We start from the raw sequence: 18,250 nt of genomic DNA on the forward strand, positions 1-18,250 counted from the left end.
ATGTTAACTGTGTGTGTGTTTCAGGTCTATGATGACTCAGATCAACTCTCATGTGGAGCACTCGGTCGAGTACAGCGAACGGATTGCTGTCATGGAGGAGGAGATCAAGAAGGTACTTGAGACTGGGGTTAACAACATTTTAACAACAGTAAAAACGTTTAATGATGTCCGTTATGTATTAATTGTGTTCCTGTCTGCAGGTGAATGAGCTGTTTGTTGACAGTAAAACAAAGCTGGAGCAGTGCAGCGTCGACCTGGATGAGAAGCAGCAGAGGTGACTGATCCTGCTAGATTATGAATGATTGCGCAGTAGATATTTTCTTTATTTTTAACATGATAATTGTTGTTGTTTTCAGGCTGGAGGAGACGAGTAAAGATCTTCTGCAGACCCAAGAGAAGCTGACTGAGGAGGAGTTTATCAGCTCTGAGCTCAGCGAGGCGCAGGAGTCCCTGTACAACACAGCCGGACAGGTACACACTACTTAAAGTGCACCTATTTGTAGGCAATAGCATAGGTCTCAGATATATAAAAACATATAAAAAACATGTCTATGAAGTGTTTTGCTCAAAACACCAAACAGATCACCCATTCTAGCCATGCCTCATATCCCTCTATTTCACTTCCTGTTTCAAAAGTGCTGATTTTGGGTATAAAGCTTTACAAAATATGTATACAAAATAAAAAAGGAGGGGTCTGAGCTCATGCGGGACCCGGCAGCTACTGTCTAAACTAAATACTGCCGTGATGAAACGCCATATCATGGATCATCAAGGATTCTCTCTGAAACAGTATGGAGCTCAAAGGCTTTCTCTCTTGCCGGTTATACCACAAGGTGAGTTCCTTTTTATTTCCTGCTTCTTCACACACATGCTCTCCAGTACAGGTTAGCTCTGAGTGTTAGCGATGCTAATGTAAACACCGACCATATTACGTCCAAAACAGTCAGGCATTGTTTCTGAGAGCAACGTTTCTGATAGGGCCGTGGGTCCACATTTCAGATATTAAGTCATATCGGACGCAAATCTGGATCAGCTCCGTTGTAGCCCCGTTTTTAGAGATTTGGGTACGGAGGAAAAGAGAGAGGGTTTTATTTTCTGACGCTGCGTGAGTTCCCCGACACACCGGGGACACATTGATGTATAAAAGACATCAAAAAGTGCATTTTGCATGATAGGTCCCCTTTAAGGGAGTACTTACCCCAAATAAATTAAACAATTTGAGAAGATAGTTAATACAAGTTTGCAGTTGCTGAGAATTTAAAATGTTTTGTATCATCTTCCAGCTGCTGAGTACAGTGGACGCCAGCACCAGCGATGTTTCGGGTCTGCATGAAAAGCTGGACAGGAAGAAAAAGGTCAAATTTGTTCCTTCAATGTGTAGAGTCTATCTGATCAATGACTGAAAAGTTTGCTACTTTCAATCAGGAACTAACGCACGTGCTTTGTTCTGCAGGTGGAGCAACACAACAGTGAGATCCAGCAGAGCTTCTCTCAGCGCATGGAGGGGGCGTTCAGCAGCATGCAGCGCTGCGTTCAGGAGCACGGAGACAAACAGCAGCACATGCTGAGTGGCTACTCTCAGGCCATCGGTGAGAGCACAGAGCAGCAAGGGGGTCTAACAGAGAGACGGTCGTTGTGTGGAGTTATTCCCACATTTAAAATGACATTTAAATCCAAAAGTGTCCTTAGGAGCAGGTGCTCAAAATGTTTGAAGGCAATCCTGCATATTCAGAGTCCTACATGTATGTCTGCTTGTCAAGGACACTGTTAGTACATTTTATTTATCTTTTTAATTAAGTACAAATATATTTGTAGCCAGATGAGAAAGTTGAGGAAATCAACACATAGAAAAGACATTTGGTACATTGATAGGAACCAGTTACAAGTGTTCAACAGTTCAAAGCTACTAGTGTTCAGCTTAGTCTCTACTGTTGTACAGAGTTCCCGTTAGAATATTCTTTTGCCGGTCAACATGTCCGTTAAAGTTTAAATCTTCCGGACAAAATGAGAAAAGTGCCGGTCAAAGGTCTTCTTTGTTATTTATTGAGCTTTTAAACAAATTGATATGATTCGATATTAAACAAACTAATTATAGTAGATTAACTACATTATTCAAAAGTGTACAGTAACTTATAAAAACACGGGAATAATAAACGGAGCGCTCTCTCCCTCTCCTGACAGCCCGTCAGTATCATGCAGCTCGCGGATCAGTAATGAGTGACCCGACAGTAAAACTAAACATATCTATAACTAGTTTAGGTAGTTTGAGAGGTAATTAAAATAGCTACGTGTGATGTTCTAACCTGAAGTGTGTGTTCTGCTCACCGCTGCAGGTGATCATGCAGAGCTGCGTGTCGACTCGTCAGCAGCAGCTGATCTCTCTCCCGTCAGATTAGACTTCACTCGCGTTTATCTCCATATCGATCAGATCTAGCTAGTTCTAGCTAATGATATGACTACCTGCTTATTAAAAGACACCTAAACAATAAGCGTCGCTATGCAACCGGGTGAGGCCGCAAAGTATAGCGCATTATGCATTTGTTTACATGCCCACCGGAACTCCGAGGCATTACCAACAGATCAAAGCACAATCAACCCATACAGGACATCTCTTTCTCCACATTAAGTGTTAGACATTAGAATTGACTATTCTTGTCTGTCACATACTCTTTTGTCTGTCACATAAGTGGCGCAACTAATGCGGTATTGCGCTAAAGGGAAATGATTTTGACCGGAGAGATTTAGATTTGCCGGTGTTCAGCATATTTTACCGGTCAAAGTCCGGTAATTACCGGCTAACGGGAACTCTGATATTGTACATCAATTGACAATCCATACATAGTTGACCTTCACTTGAAGGCGTACAATACTTAAACCACAATTATAACCAAAACAGACTTAACGGGACAAAAGAAAAATAAATAAAGTTGAGGAAATCTAACAAAATACTAAAACTGACCAATAATACAGTCATGTGGTTTTAGTTATATTGACATGTTTCTGTCGGTCTTTCTGTCCAGACGGCGTGGTGGTGATGAACGAGGCGGCGCTAAAAGGCGCTCTGACCACCGTGGAGTCGTTCGTGGGGGGTGTCGGGCAGCTGGTGTCTGCGGGCGTGAGTCGCTGTCAGGACAAAGTGAAGCAGCAGGAGGCGCTGTGTCTGCAGGACAAGGAGAGCCTGCTGCAGCTGCTGGTGAGTTCAGGGCCATCTCCGCTGTTTGATACACAGAGGAGGGGTTTTAAGGATTATGCATGTGGCGTGAAGCTGCAGTTTAATTATGGGATTATACATTTCTGCAGGAATACGTAAAAAAATTGGGAATAAGGCCGCTTTTGTAGCACTTCCGGCTTCCTTGTCTCAAACAAGGTAGCGCTTAAAGATAAGGTTTGATTCTTTAGAGATTCGTCTGGGATAACGTTCTGTTTTTAGAAAAGGGGTTGCTTATGAGTGGCTGAATGAGTCTGCCTCTACAACCATTTTTAGTTTCTCTTATGTACATTGCCTTGTGTTTTTGATACTGCTGCAACCCAAACATTTCCCATCTATCTATAAATATTGTTAAATGAATTCAGATAAGGTAAATGTTCCTCAGACTTTTATTCTTATCGGTGTCGGTAATCATTTCGAGCTGGTAGGTGGACATATCAAATGTTTCTCTACTTCTCTGTGTGCAGGAGGAGCACCGGCAGGACATGGAGGAGGTGCTGGCGACTCGCACTCTGATGGGTCTGTCGGCTGTGAAGGAGCTCAGCGACACTCTGAGGGTTACCGTGGAGACGCAGCGAGATCTGGCCGACAAGGTGAGTCCAAATTTGTGTAAAATTTGGATGTGGTTCTGTCGGGCCTTTTTTAATGTCAAGATTCCTCAACTCTTCCACATCCAAACACACCGCTGTGCGCCACAAAAAGCTCTGATGAATGAATGTTGTTCTTTTACTTCTCGTCTTTGTTATCATCTTCTTACGCAAGCTTCCTTTCAATAGAGATACAAATTCATTTTTTTAAGCTTTAAGTATGGGCTCAGAACAGTCTCATAATACACACATGCACACAGAAGGATTCACACTTGTATTTCCGGATCCACACACAAATGTGTTCCGTTTCATATTCATGTAAATAAAATCCAAATACAGAAAAAAGTTTTACATATGTATTTTTGATCCTCACATATTTGTTTTCCGTTTAAAACCCCTCCTGTCATGGTCCTTGGAAGATGCGGCGGTGTTTTTATTTTTTTCGTCACAGGAACACGCTTTGCTGGCGGCGAAAATAATCCCACCAGACTCCTTTGCCCGGCATAAAACACGATTAAACGTGATAGTATATAAAACCATGCTCGTATCTACAACCTATAGAAATGCAAAACGGCGTCAGTTTAGACGTAATTCTGTCCTCCTGCTTTGCGCATCATTTATGAGAAAACATTTCATAACATTAACACAACATATTCGAGGTGGTTTTAAATAGCATATCCGTATTTATTTATTTCTCCAAGTTATGTTTTTGTGTGCACTGAGGAGTCTCAAACAGGCGTTTGTTTAATCATTTTAAGATTGGCTTTAATCAATGTTTGAAAAATGAATTCTTCATATTTGATAAATGAGAGGTAACATTTTATTTATTTCCACATATTTCTCTCCATTCTTCCTTCTGCCAACGGTGTCGCAGTTTCTCGTTTCCCGAGCCGAGGGCGTCCAAAAAAATAAAATAATTTGAGAGATCGAGGTTTTATCGCTTGAAATGACAAAAAAGAAAAAGAAAAAGGACATCCCTCTGTTGGAGGGGCAAAGGAGTCTGGTGGGATTATTTTCGCCGCCAGCAAAGCGTGTTCCTGTGACGGAAAAAATAAAAACACCGCCGCATCTTCCAAGGACCATGACAGGAGGGGTGTCCCTGTCGGCAGGGAGACGGTAAGAGATAATAGAAGGGACGACTCAATTCAAAATTCAAGTCACGTGACACGACGTGGCGTCAGCCCTGGTCTGGCGGAAACACTGCAGAGTACAGCAGGGTCGCACGACTTCAACGTCACGCCAACTTAAGATCCATATTCAAACATACAGATTCTAAATGGTACAAGTTGAAGCGTTTGTTTGAACAGTTTGCAGGAGGCAGGGACTTGCTTTCAAGCAGAACAGGGCAAACGGACTTAGAGGAGTGTTTACGTGTTCGGCGTAATGACGTACAACAGCCTCGACAACTTCTGTAGTCCTACTCAGCCACTTGTTAACAACCATCGTTTTTCAGACACGTCAACTCTTCAGAAATCACCAGTGGGGTCACTGCTGATGGATTTAATGTCGTAGAACAAAACGTGATCCGTCTATTCAATGTGTCAACCACAGACCTTATTTCCAGCTATTTTCCAAAAAGTAGTTCAAAATCCCATTGGCTCTGAGACGAGGGAACCGGAAGCATGGATGTATAATAAGAACTGGATACAGCGTGGGAGGCGGGGTCTCGTTCTTTCCTATGAGAGCTGCTCATTGGCGCATGAGGGCAAAATGGCCCAACTTTATGGCGCGTTTCCACTACAGCGCGGAGCACGGTTTAAGAGGGCTGTGACGTCAGCGGCCCGTCTTTGGTTGCGTTTCCACTTGGCCTAGTACCGGCCGGCGGGTCCTATTTCACAGTTTTTCTGGCCTCATAAAATCGCGGGTCTAGGGCCAGAGACAACGAGGCTGAGTCGGGCTGAGTATGCTAAACTAGAGAGCATCGCTGGCAAGGGGGCTACAACTACAACAAGATGGACATATTTGACCGTGATTTAATTGTAATACACGTTTCAAAATGATGCCGAAGTAACAACATACTGATACCGGTTAGTAAAAACCATGAATTAATGCTTTGTCAAGTCTGCAGACAGACGGCAGGCGAAAAACCTTTTAAAATGCGTGTTTTCTAAATGGAGATTGGCTAAGCTAACGCAGTATATGCTCCGACCGTCCACACTCACAACAACGGCCAATACAGACATAAATAAACCAGCGACTGTATTCGCCATGACACAGGCAGTCTGTGGTTTGTACTTGTTTAACTTTTGTCTAGTTTCTGAACATATATGAGGAGCTGTGAGCTCTGAGTGCTAACAGCTAACGGCTGTGTTGTTTTTCTGGGGTTCTCATTGAAGATCACGTCACGGCTCCGCCTACACTGCGTTACTATAGATACTACCCCAGTTCCTAAACTGTAATGGAAATGCGCCATAAAGTGAGCCAGTCCTAACGAGGCCCAGCCATACCGAGCGGGGCCGAGCGAGGCCGTGTAGTGGAAACGCGCCATAATGGCGCGTTTCCACTACACGAGAGTGAAACGTCACTTAGAGAGAGCGAAACATCACAGATTACCCATCATGCCTGGCTGTCAGAGCAGAAGTACCCGTATGTGCGCTCGTAGAGCATGCGCAGTTGAGTTGCCCCTTAAGCCCCGCCCCTGAGCTCCCACTCTCAGATGCGCGTTCATAAAGCCGAGGAAAATAACTCAGAATAACGTTATTAGCACATTTTACAACTTGAGGACCGAATGTTTTTAATAAGGGCTATACTAATGTTCATACTGGGTAGTTTATTTAGTTTATTAACGAATATTTTCCTCAGAGTCCGGCGCACTTCCTGGGGGCTTGACCGGAAGTATTAAAATGCTATCTCACTTCCTGGTTTTAGGACTCGTTCCTACACCACTCTATTCATGACTTTTTTTCACTTGGTATCTCACATGCACTGCTCTCTCTGTCCCCCCGCTCTCAGGTGGAGGCGATGAAGGAGCTGGCGGTGGTCTTCAGCGGGCTGGTGGGGCAGCTGGGGGGGATGAAAGAGGAGGCGCTGCAGAGTCTCAGCTCTCTGCAGGACGAACACAACAAGCTTCAGGAGCAGATCAGAGCGGCGCAGGACAAACACCAGGCGGTGAGACACCTTCACTCAGAAGCTCCTGATTTGATTTTAAGATACCGTCCTTTAGATTTTTAGACTTGGATTTATTGTCATTGCACAACGAAATGCAGTTTGCAACCAACCAGAAAAAGCAAAGAACAGAAAAGTGCATGAGATATTTTTGGACAATATACATATAATGTGCCGGGTTTGATATGACTTTTAAGATGCTTTAAAACATAAGAAATCATTGTATACATGCAAACAGACATGCTTACTCATAATAGATGCGAGGATCATTTCCTTTTGTCACCATACATAACAAGTCGTGAGCAAATATATTTTTTGCAAGGCAAGTTTATTTATATAGCTTCTTTCAACACAAGGCCATTCAAAGTGCTTTACAAAATGAAAGACATTAAGAGCATTATCAGGGTCTCTGCGGGGTCTTAAAAAGTATTAAAAGTTGATAAATCAAAATGAAGGCTATTAAAAAGTATTAAAGGGCATTTTCCAAGGTATTACATTTTGCAGCTTGTTTTCAATAAGTATATCAATTGTCCAAAGAGGTTGTATTCTACAGTCTGCCTGAATGTAATCATTGCGTAGGTGTGTAGTGTGATTCTGTGTAGTTTATTTATGGCATCCCGTTGGATCTGACGTCATCTGAACAGGACATCGCACGCTCACTGCTTGATAGCGCGCGAAGGTCCGTTTACGCCGGTTGTTAAACAACATCGTTATGGGGAAATGCAAGTCTGCGTCCAAATGGTTGGAAGATAAGGAGGAAGGACAATCAATACTGTATATAGTAAATGTGAGGTAAAGTGTGTCGCCAATGTAACCGGTTAAAACTCCAAGTGGCAATGAGGTCTTAAAATGTATGGAAAGGGTCTTAAAAAAGGTCTTAAAAGGGATTACATTTGACTTCAGGATTCCTGCATTTACCCTGATTAAGGCGCCGTTTACACGAGGAGAAAACGGCTTGTATCTGCATAGTTTCGCGTGCGTATAGCCCTATTATTTACACGAGGCCGATAGAAACTGACCCCACAAACGATAACGGGTCCCAAGGTGGATAGATTTGCAAACGAAACGCTCTGGGGGGTCAACCGAGTCCGTGTAATCACCTCTATACGAATATTTCCTGAAAAAATCGCGATAGCCCCGCCTCTCCTGCTCACTGCTGTAGCAACTATCAAAAATAGCTGTGTTAATTAAACGCACAAGGGGTTCTTGAATGAAATAATATTATAAAAGGCAAACCAGAATTGTTAACGCCCAATATACTCCTTAAACAAAATAAACAGAGTCAGATTTCATGCATTGATCCATTATATTGACAAAGGAGGATCTCACCCGGTGTTTGTAGAGAATATCTCTCTTTTCTGAGCGCGTCCTCCCCACGGAGACGTGCTTCTTGGTCGGTCGATGCAATATCCACAGATTCGGTTTCTTTCAGTTAACTTCCCCGTTGCATTTATCCATATGCTGAGGAAATTACTATATCCCGCTGAATACCAGCAATCGCCACACACACTTCCTCCTGTCAGTAGCTACTGCTCGTGCTACTGCTACTGACCATGCTACAGATATTAGTGCAAAATCTACAGCTCCTCTACCACAACCATCAGCAACAAGTGGACATGGAGAATTACATGAACTACATGTTGCTAAATCCACCGCGGGGCATAAACAGAAGGGTAGCCATGGCAACATTGCAGCGGGGCTGCTCGGGCTGCTCTTCTTCGCGGCTTTTGGTGTATTGTGGCGGAAGTTACAGCGCCACTTACAGTCCCGGCATATGTACTACAGCGTTTCCAGCGGCCTCGTTTGAACAGACACGTTAAATGAAACGAATGCATGTGAACGGAAGACTTTTTTGAATACGCATACTGTGCATAAACGCAAACGGTCCCGTGTGAGCGGGGCCTAAGAAACATTAAAAACACTCATTTTAAAAGCAAAGATAATAAAACATGAATAACAAAGGTACATGAATTAAAGTCACAGTGCCGTGTGAGATTCACACGTCTGAAATGTTTAGCTCTGACTCTCAATCATTGCTAACTTTTTAGCATATAACTGTAAATAAACAAATGATTTTGCTAACATCACCATGGTCCTGCCTCTCTCAGGGTATGAAGCAGACCATGCAGTTCCTACAGGATCAGCTGGGTCTGATCTCCATGGAGACGCAGAGCGACTTCAGCGGGCTGTACTCGTCCTCCAGCGCTCTGCAGAGACCTCTGACCCTCCTGCAGGACAACATCAGCAGGTGGGACGCACACTAACACCAGGGAGATGCTGTTATTCTACCAGGGTTATTATTCAAAACCACAAAGAACGTGAGCAACTGTTAACACACAAATATATATAAATAAAACAAGATTGTTACCGGTCCTAGGCCTAGGGGAACCTAGGCGCAGCACAAAATTGCCCTCTCCCCACTCTCCCACTCCCAATAAATGGTCAATGACACAGGAAATCAGCTTTTTGAGATTGAATGAACTCAAAAAGAGGTGAGACGACCCCAACATATCAAACAAAAATCGTCTTTACAGAGTTTCCTTAAACTTGCCTAAACAAATAAAATAAAATACAGGCTTCTTGCCTAACTCCTACCAGAAAACGGGAGAAAAAAGGTTCATACAAAAAAGGGTTTCTCACTCTTAAACTAAACAAAGCGTGTCCTCAAGACAGATTAAATTTGCTTAGCTCTACAAGGTTACGAAAATGTACAACGGTCCGGTAAACGGTAACTTTAGCAACACAAAACAACAGACCAGCTCTTCTACACAGAGTTGGGAGTAGGGGGGCTCGATGAGAGAGAGGGGGCAGAGGAACTGCGTGGCTGCAGCTTAAATGCTCCTGTCTCTTCAGGTGGACCAATCAGCTACCACCTGCTCACACACACACACACACACACACACACACACACACACACACACACACGAGGAGGGAAAAATATCCGCAAAGACCCAGGGTTAAAACAAGATTAAAGTAAAAAACAATGATTTTCCTCTTTTTATATCCACTTGTTTGACACCATGTCAAGTGTGTAAATATATAACAAATGTAAAAGAACACATTACTAAGTACTATATGTTAGACTATAACTTGTACCAGGGTTATTATTAAGACCACAAAGAATGTAAGCAGTCAAAAATAACCGTTAACTAAATAATATATATAAATAAAACAAGATTAAACTAAAAAAACAAAACTTATTTTCTCTTTTCATCCACTTGTTCTGCGCTGGCACCATGTAATGTGTGTAAATAAATAGACAAAAATAAAAATTGCTCAGTGCTATATATAATAATACTATAGAGTGGCGAAGTCCCGCCCATCTACTTCCGACCCATGGGACCTTATTTTGGAAAATTATGTATTGAAGTCAATGGGGAGAGAAAGATTATCTTTCGATCCCGTTTGAATTGTGCCACGAATTACACATATGATGTTTGTCAATTTAAAAGATAATTTCCATGTCAAAAAAGTCACAGTTTGTCGTAAAACTGTTGAAATATAAGACTATGAAAAATACGCAACGAGAAAGACTACAAATCCCAGAGTCCCGGTCCCGCATGCTGGCTCTTAGGAACCGACTAACTCCCCTTGTGTGTATGTACAGCTCTCAACATGCCCAGACTTGGAGTGATTTTCACCTCTTTTAATACTTTCCGCCTCGTTCTGAAAGAAAGAAGTGAAATGTGCCAACGTGACGGCCGTCTTGGTGTGTGGTGCGAGACGGGAGATGTAGTTCATTGAGCGGTTTCAAACAAAAAAAGTGTAACTTCACAGTTTTACGACACATTTTTATTTTTTTGACTTGCAAAATTATCTTTTAAATTGACAAACATCATATGTGTAATTCGTGGCTCAATTCAAACGGGATAGAAAGATAATCTTTCTCTCCCCATTGACTTCAATACATACTTTTTCCGAAATAAGGTCCCATGGAGCTCCCCCGGAAAGGGAGGGACTTCGCCTCTCTATAACAAAAATAAAAAGGTGTAAATTAAAAACGTATAAAACAATTTATCTAATATATCATATTCCAATTACTTGTAGACTATTCTGCACTATTTCTATTATATTCTATTTTATTTGTATTGACTTGCACTATTATCTGTTGTATTGTGTTGCACTGTGGGAGGAGCCTGTGACCTCAGATTTTCATCGTCATAACTACACTGTAGCTATGCACACATGACAATAAAAGCCTTGACTCACCTGTTCTGTGTGTCCTGTTCAGCGGCTGCAGTGCGGTGGAGCTCCAGGCCTCGGCTCAGGCGGACCTCCTCTCCTCCGCCTCCTCCTCGCTCTCCTCCGCTCTGCGTCTGAACGCTGAGGAGAAGCACGTGGCGCTGCAGGAGCTGACGGGCTACTGCTCGCACCTCCACGGCTCCGTGTCCGGTACGCCACACATCATTTAGACCTTTTTAAAACAACATCTAAAGTGCACTCAGTTGGCATGGTTACTGATGGCGTCACTTCCTGTCTGCAGGTCTGGTGCAGCGGGACCTCCAGTGGAGCTCCAGAATCGGGGAGCACGCAGAGACGCAAGCCCAGGAACACCTGTCGCTGCTGGGGGAGACTTCCAGTGAAGCGCACGCCCTCCAACAGGTACATGGGTTCTCTTTCACCTTTTTCTGTTTTTATTTGTTAATCGGCAAAAGGTAACGTGTTCGGTGCGGCGGAGATCTCTCTCTCTCTCTCTCTCTCTCTCTCTCTCTCTCTCTCTCTCTCTCTCTCTCTCTCTCTCTCTCTCTCTCTCTCTCTCTCTCTCTCTCTCTCTCTCTCTCTCTCTCGTCTGTGTGGGGGGCGGGGCAGCTCGCTCACAGACTCGCTGCAGCGCCGTGCACACAGAGATCTGCCGATGGAGAACATAGCGTTCAAAAGTGACAATCTAATCTACAGAGCTCGATGTGGTCAATGCTCGTTTGCCATAAGTATTTTCGCGGAAACATCGGCTGGCCAAAAGGCATCATATTCATACGGAGAAATGTTTTCAACTTCCTTAACTCAGAGTTCTGTTGCCCCAAGTACGCGTAAGGTGGGAGAAGTACTCGGGTCAAGTACTTAGCTTGTGAATTTACTCCAGGTGGAACTAAAGTCTGATTTAAGAGTTGATATTTCACATCATTAATCCACATCTGTAAAGTAACTAAAGGTATTAAATACATGTAGTGGAGGAAAAGTACACCATGTACCTCTGAACTGGAGAAGAAGAACAAAGAAGCAAAAGTGGAAATACTTAAGTACCTCAATATAAGTACAGTACTTGAGTAAATCTACTTACTACTGTGCTAGCAGCCCATATTCCACACTATACATAACATTAATCAATGTGAATTCTGTTTCTAGTTTGTTTAGTTTTTCCCCTAAAAAATAACCTATAAAAATACTGTTAAAGAACTGGATCGTGCTTATATAAGCAGTACTTGTTTCAATTAGGCCTCATTATTTCACAGTGGCACAGGATCATCTCCCAATACAAGCACTTTGGTTCATGTTCAATCCATAATAAAATATAAAATTATAGTTGGATCTTTTTGTCTTGTTATTATTAGCAGAGAAAACTAAATACAATTAAGGCGAGACACCCCAGGTGAATAGGGTAATTTTTTTTAACTTAAAGATATCAGCTAGAAATTTCTCCTGTTAATTACTTACAATAAGGCAATTGTTTTTTGTATTACAGGTTTTCTGAAATAGCATGTTTAAATATGCAAATGAGCCATTATCTCATTAAATATGCGCATATTTTAACACAGTTCAGGAACCCAAAATTCGTGTTTCATTTTGTAGTCATATTAGAAACTAAGGCTTTTACAGAAGGGATTTTGGATATCTCTTATCACTCCATAAATCAGAAAATACTGTCAACAGCCCTAAAATATCAATTTTCGCCCTGTTTCTATGTATAAAATGTTATATAATTCAGGCTATGAATGATATATGAACAAACCCTTCTGTAAAAGCCTTCATAATATTGATAGGAATATAACTGAAAGGTTTGGTGTATGCAAGTGCTACTGACGTGGACATTTCGAACTCGGAGTAGGAGAAAAAACTCATTTTGAGAAAACGACCTTTAAAGATCTGTATTGTCAAATTCAATTTTTTTTATTATTGGAAGACACAATATCTAATCTAATACTTACCAACAACAATATAGAACATATAAAACTGAAAACTGAGTAACACAGTATATGACCTGATGAACAAAACCACAGTAACACAAACACACTGCGACCACAGTAACACACACTGCCACCAGAATAACTGCCACCCTAGTTGTATGTCCATCCGTCCTACATAACACAGCCTAGTCCATGCCTGCTCCATAAGTAGGCCCCTCCTGCATCTCCTGCTGATGTCTTTTCACTTTTTTTGCTGTGCTTAGACCAGCCCCGGCGCCAGGATTTCAATTGTGGGTGGGCCAATGTAATTTCGGCTGGGCCTGTTCCAATAGATGTTTCTCGTTAACAAAAATGTAATAAAAATAAATGCCTGCATATCATTGTAGGCAACTGTGTAATGCATATTTCCTATAGTAAAGACACTTTTTCAAAACCCTTCTCTTTTAAACATTTTCACTTATGAGAAGCTTAAATATTATTTAAATGATTAAGTGGCACGCCGCAATGAGTGAAAATAAATGTTATACTGCATGTTATTTAGTTTTGGTTCACAATACATGTATACGTTTAGAAACAAAGAGCATACAACGGCAGAATATGGAATAATGACCGAGCACCTGATGTGTGTCTGTGTGGTTAGACCGCAGCCTGCTGTCCTTTAGCGGATCTAGCGAAGTGAGCGGCCGTGCGTAAAAGGCACTGGTTCTCTGACGCGGCACTTTTCAGAGGCTGCAGATTTATCATTAGGCTACTTCCTTCTGATACTGCAGAGCTTTCATGAGCTGAAGTATACGTTTCATACTAAAGCAGCTGGGCAGCAGATACTGTTGCTTCACACTCATAAGCTTTGCTGATGTGGGCTGGAGAATGCCTGCCGCGTCAGGGTGCGCTCTGGTAGTTGCAAATGGCATGACATTTTAGCTCTACGTTTCTTAATCATTTCCCTAGATATTTAGTCTCAATATGAAATGAGGAATCTCTTGCTTTGCACACGTGACAATTATGTCCGGTAAAACGTTACGTGTTCCCTATTTTTCTCAATGATCTCTCCCTGTCGGCCCTCTGGGTTGAGTAGCTGATGGAGGATGGTTCCATGGTCAGACTTCTCGCACTGTCAGTAGTTTGTATTTCTCTCCATAGCTATTGCATGAGCTGCGCTGCATTCGTGTTTACTGAGAGCATAGTCGATATGTTTCCAGTCCCTGTAACCATGGCGACTGAATGTATCTTCTCCGCCGGCCCCGCCTCTCTCACTAAAATGCCGGCACATTTTACAAAACACACTGTCCTTGCTAATACTATACTCCAAGAATGTGTACTTGTCATACCAGTGGGCAGCGGAGCTCCTTTTCTTTTGTCCGAAAAGTGTCTGAGGGTACTTTATGAGCTTTGGCTGTGTAGCCGCCGGGTCATCTATGGCTGAGAGGTCCGGCCACTGGGATGCTATTTTCTGTTGACCTGCAACGGGTGCTACGTCCCGCAGAGGGACTGAGCTCAGCGGGGCACAACATTAAACACACTCTCGTCTCTCTAAGGCGGCACCTGCTGTGAGGATGACTCTTCTTACTCTTTAAAATGAAAACCTGAACATCGATTGTTGTGACATCGTTAGTGAGTGCGGTATATTTTTTGTGTCTGTCCAGTCCACTGTCCTCCATCTGCGCGCGCCCGCGAGACGTTCTACGATGTGTTTGCTCCCGCGCTTCCACTATGAGTTCGGTCCAAATTCACATTTTACGTTGCCTGATTACATTAATTCATGTTGCTTTTAATTTTCTAAGTTTTTTTTTTAAAGGGAAACACATGTTTGCTCTTATTTCATTATGTAATCGTTAGTTTTGATAATCAAAAATAAAAATGTTGGAAACTATATTTTCGCCCAGTCATTTTTGATCAATGAATGGGTGGGCCCAGTGACAGAGTGGGTGGGCCTAGGCCCAGTAGGCCCACCCATAACGCCGCGGCTGGCTTAGACTCTTGCGCCTATATTTTAAACTGGCAGTTGTAACAGCCTCAGCTTTTGAAATTCTAAGTAAATCATTTTCTCTCATTGCGCTGACAGTAACAGCTGTGCTCTGGAGCCACAACTTACCCATAACAGCCAGCATGGCACAGGCACCTTCATTAAAGGTAGAGATGGCCATACTTGCAGCTGCCTCAACCCTGCTTTTCCCCACAAATACCGTTTTTGGACACCGCGCCCATATCACTGAGTTGAGGCACTCGTTGGCATTTTGAGTACCTCCATGCTGCATTCTCTGTAGCAGGCTGTCACTTGGCATGCGGTGGTACACAGGGATAAGCTTCTGCCCCACCTCTCGCTTTAAAAAGTTTGCAGCATGTAGTTTGTGGCTACCAGGTGTTTCCCAATTATCCTCTGCTTTCCTATACCAACCCCAGGAGGGATTGCACCTGGTGTGTAAGGGGCTGTCATCTGTAGACATGCCATGGAGGAGACCTGCCCATATTTCGGCCTTCATCTGATCAATTGAACCCTGGTTGTTCAGAATGGCCCCCCTGTAATAATTTTGCAAAGTTTTGCATTTCTTTGCAGTCAGCTTCCCTACACCCTTCCCTCCTGACTTTCCCTGTGAACTCAGTTTTCTGAGTGCTGTACCCATTCGCCTGTGGGCATGATTGATGCACTCTCATTTCACCACTTCATGCCCAGGGTATGGATTCAGTGCAACCACCTCCCTAAATGCTGCGCTATCCCCATCTGACAACATCTCAGTGTACCGCACCTGGTGGCGATTCACAGACCTGGCCCACATCCTCTTGGCTGACTCCTGCTCCATTGCCTTACTTGAACCTGCAAAGTTTCTTGCACAATCAATGTGTGTCTGCCGCCAACTGTCATACTCCTCCCCTGTAATCTTTTGCTCTTGCTTGGCATTTCCCTTTAGAGCACAAGCATGGCAATAGGATGATAGGATTTCATAGTCTATCACCAATCCAGTAAGGATGTCAATGCACACACCGATCCCTTAATGGGATGTGAAGCCTCGCTTTTGCCATGTGCCATCAAATGACACGCTGACGTTTATCACTGCATCTGCATCCTCCCTCTGCAACTCTGCAACATCTGGGTCTGCGTAAGCCTGCCTGACCTGCTCCCGTGTCCTGTGAAGTGACTCCAGGCCTCTCTCTATTTCTGCCACTAATTAGACAAACAAATAATTCAACTTGAATGTCCTGATAAGTTATACTCTGTATTCAATAGTTCATGTTTTCTTGGTCTCAATCCTGTTTCTATACCTGTCACTCTCTTGTCATGTCTCAAATCAACCCACTGAGCAGTTCGTTCAGCCGCGCTACATGAATTATCAGCCACTGCTGTGTGGCGCCATCTAAACCCTCCTGCTCTTTGGGTGACAGCTTGCGCATCGACGCACTCGTTGAAGGTATTTCAGGTTCGGGGACATTTGTTTTTTATTGTACCTTGCCTCGTGCAAGTGACAATTGTTGTAGTCTTCTCTTTGTACGTTTATTCCGCGGTTGTTTTGCCATTTTCAGATTTAAATTTTCTGTGAAAAGCTAAACAAAGGAAGTGTCATAGCACACCACGTGACGCATCTGAACGAATCACGTTGTCAGAAATTGACACCAGCCAATAAGATTTCGTTTTTTGGTCAGAAGACCCCTTTGTACTTTCACGATTGGTTGCTGATACAAAGGAAATGACCATATTTGGATCCAATGAGATTGTGCAGGAGAGAAGGAGCTTTCCAACGATACCTCTGATGACATGGTGCAAACAGCGGTCGCTGTACTTTATGTTACGTTAGAATGCTAACTTTTGGTGAATTTAGGAGAAATCTACAGACGCAAATAGACAAACTATAGTCAAATAAACACCTAAATGTATATTTTCAAGATTTTCCTTTCAAAAGCCTGAAAGAAAACATGTTATGGAATCAAAATAGCACAAAATCTCAAAATTGACCAGTGCAGGAAAAACGATGTTTTTGCCTGCCGTGTCTCGCCTTAATTCTACCAATCTGGGTGGGAACCGGGGGCTCGAAAATATTTCCAATTACACAAGGGGGGGCCTGACTGAAAAAGGTTGGGAACCACTGCTTTAAGGGATTACTTCTTCTAACGTGCTCCTTGTCTCCTCTCCTGCAGAGCGTGGAGACTCGCTGTGCGGACCAGCTGCGCTCGGCTCAGGAGGATCTGACGGGTCGGCAGGCGGGGGTGCAGCGGGCTCTGGAGGTGGTGCAGGAGCAGACCTGCAGGGACCGGGACGTCCTGGGCCAGCAGCAGGAGGACCTGAGGGAGGGTGTGGAGACGAGCCAGCAGCTGGTGACCGGCTTCCTGCAGGAGGAGCTGCAGCAGGACGTCCCCACCGGTACTTACATTTCAATCAGGAGAGACAGTTTTGATGTAACAATATATATTTATTGCCGGGAATACACAGATGCATGTAGTGGTGTTTGGCGATTAGACCCCGTTGTGCTGGAATATCATTCGGGAGGGGAAAACCGAACCGAGGAATCCCCCCCTGGGGTCTAGACGCTGGTGGTGGTGGAGGCATGAAGGGATTGATGGAGGTCGGTCTGAAGAGTAGTAGTTTAAGCTTGACCCTGGATTTGGAAGAAAGGAAGGTGGAGGAGGAGGGCTGCGTTGAGTCGTCTGAAATGACAGCTGTGAGGAAGGGGAGAGAGCAGATTTAAAGGTTTAGCAATGCGCTATGATAGGCTTGTGGGAATAGAGCGAAGTGGGAGTGAGAGAGAGTAGTAAACTGGGAATATGTGTATGGATGAGTAAAGACGGTCTTCCTGGTTGAACTTGCGCTAAGCTTTATTAACCTTTCTTTAATTTATTAACCTTTATTAACTTATTTATTTATTTATTAATTTATTAACCTTTATTAACCTTTATTAACCCGGACGCCTTTTTCTGTTTAGAACGTCCTCACATTTTAATACTCAACTTCTGTGTTCAGAACTGACATTAGGGGTTTATTACATGGTCTCTCTGAGTATTAAATACAGTCGTTCAAAGGGACATTTTTAATTAGGGAGTTGTTGATTATGGCTAATATAACTCAACTTAGCTAATACAACTATTTTATTTTATTTATTTTATTTTATTTTATTTATTTTGCGTTTTTTATTATTTTATTCTGTACATACAATAAATACATTAAAATACATTATTATTATAACTTATAATAAAAGTTACATTTTCCAAGATTAAAATTGTACATGTATGAGAAAAACATG

The 18,250-nt window shown here is 43.0% G+C and overlaps 1 protein-coding gene across 1 annotated transcript in view; it reads left to right on the plus strand.

The window, feature by feature from the left end:
* The window catches only part of kif11 (kinesin family member 11), a 32,248-nt gene that overhangs the window by 11,890 nt on the left and 2,108 nt on the right, over nucleotides 1-18,250 (plus strand). The window contains exons 13-24 of the mRNA XM_034135925.1: nucleotides 25-112; nucleotides 201-274; nucleotides 357-471; nucleotides 1,284-1,355; nucleotides 1,454-1,589; nucleotides 3,021-3,193; nucleotides 3,676-3,801; nucleotides 6,748-6,903; nucleotides 9,009-9,148; nucleotides 11,132-11,292; nucleotides 11,384-11,502; nucleotides 17,151-17,373. Of these exons, the coding sequence (XP_033991816.1) occupies nucleotides 25-112; nucleotides 201-274; nucleotides 357-471; nucleotides 1,284-1,355; nucleotides 1,454-1,589; nucleotides 3,021-3,193; nucleotides 3,676-3,801; nucleotides 6,748-6,903; nucleotides 9,009-9,148; nucleotides 11,132-11,292; nucleotides 11,384-11,502; nucleotides 17,151-17,373 (1,583 nt within the window). The remainder of the gene's footprint in view (nucleotides 1-24; nucleotides 113-200; nucleotides 275-356; nucleotides 472-1,283; nucleotides 1,356-1,453; nucleotides 1,590-3,020; nucleotides 3,194-3,675; nucleotides 3,802-6,747; nucleotides 6,904-9,008; nucleotides 9,149-11,131; nucleotides 11,293-11,383; nucleotides 11,503-17,150; nucleotides 17,374-18,250) is intronic.

This window comes from Trematomus bernacchii, unplaced genomic scaffold (genome assembly GCF_902827165.1).
Source record: "Trematomus bernacchii unplaced genomic scaffold, fTreBer1.1, whole genome shotgun sequence".
Lineage (NCBI taxonomy): Eukaryota > Metazoa > Chordata > Actinopteri > Perciformes > Nototheniidae > Trematomus > Trematomus bernacchii.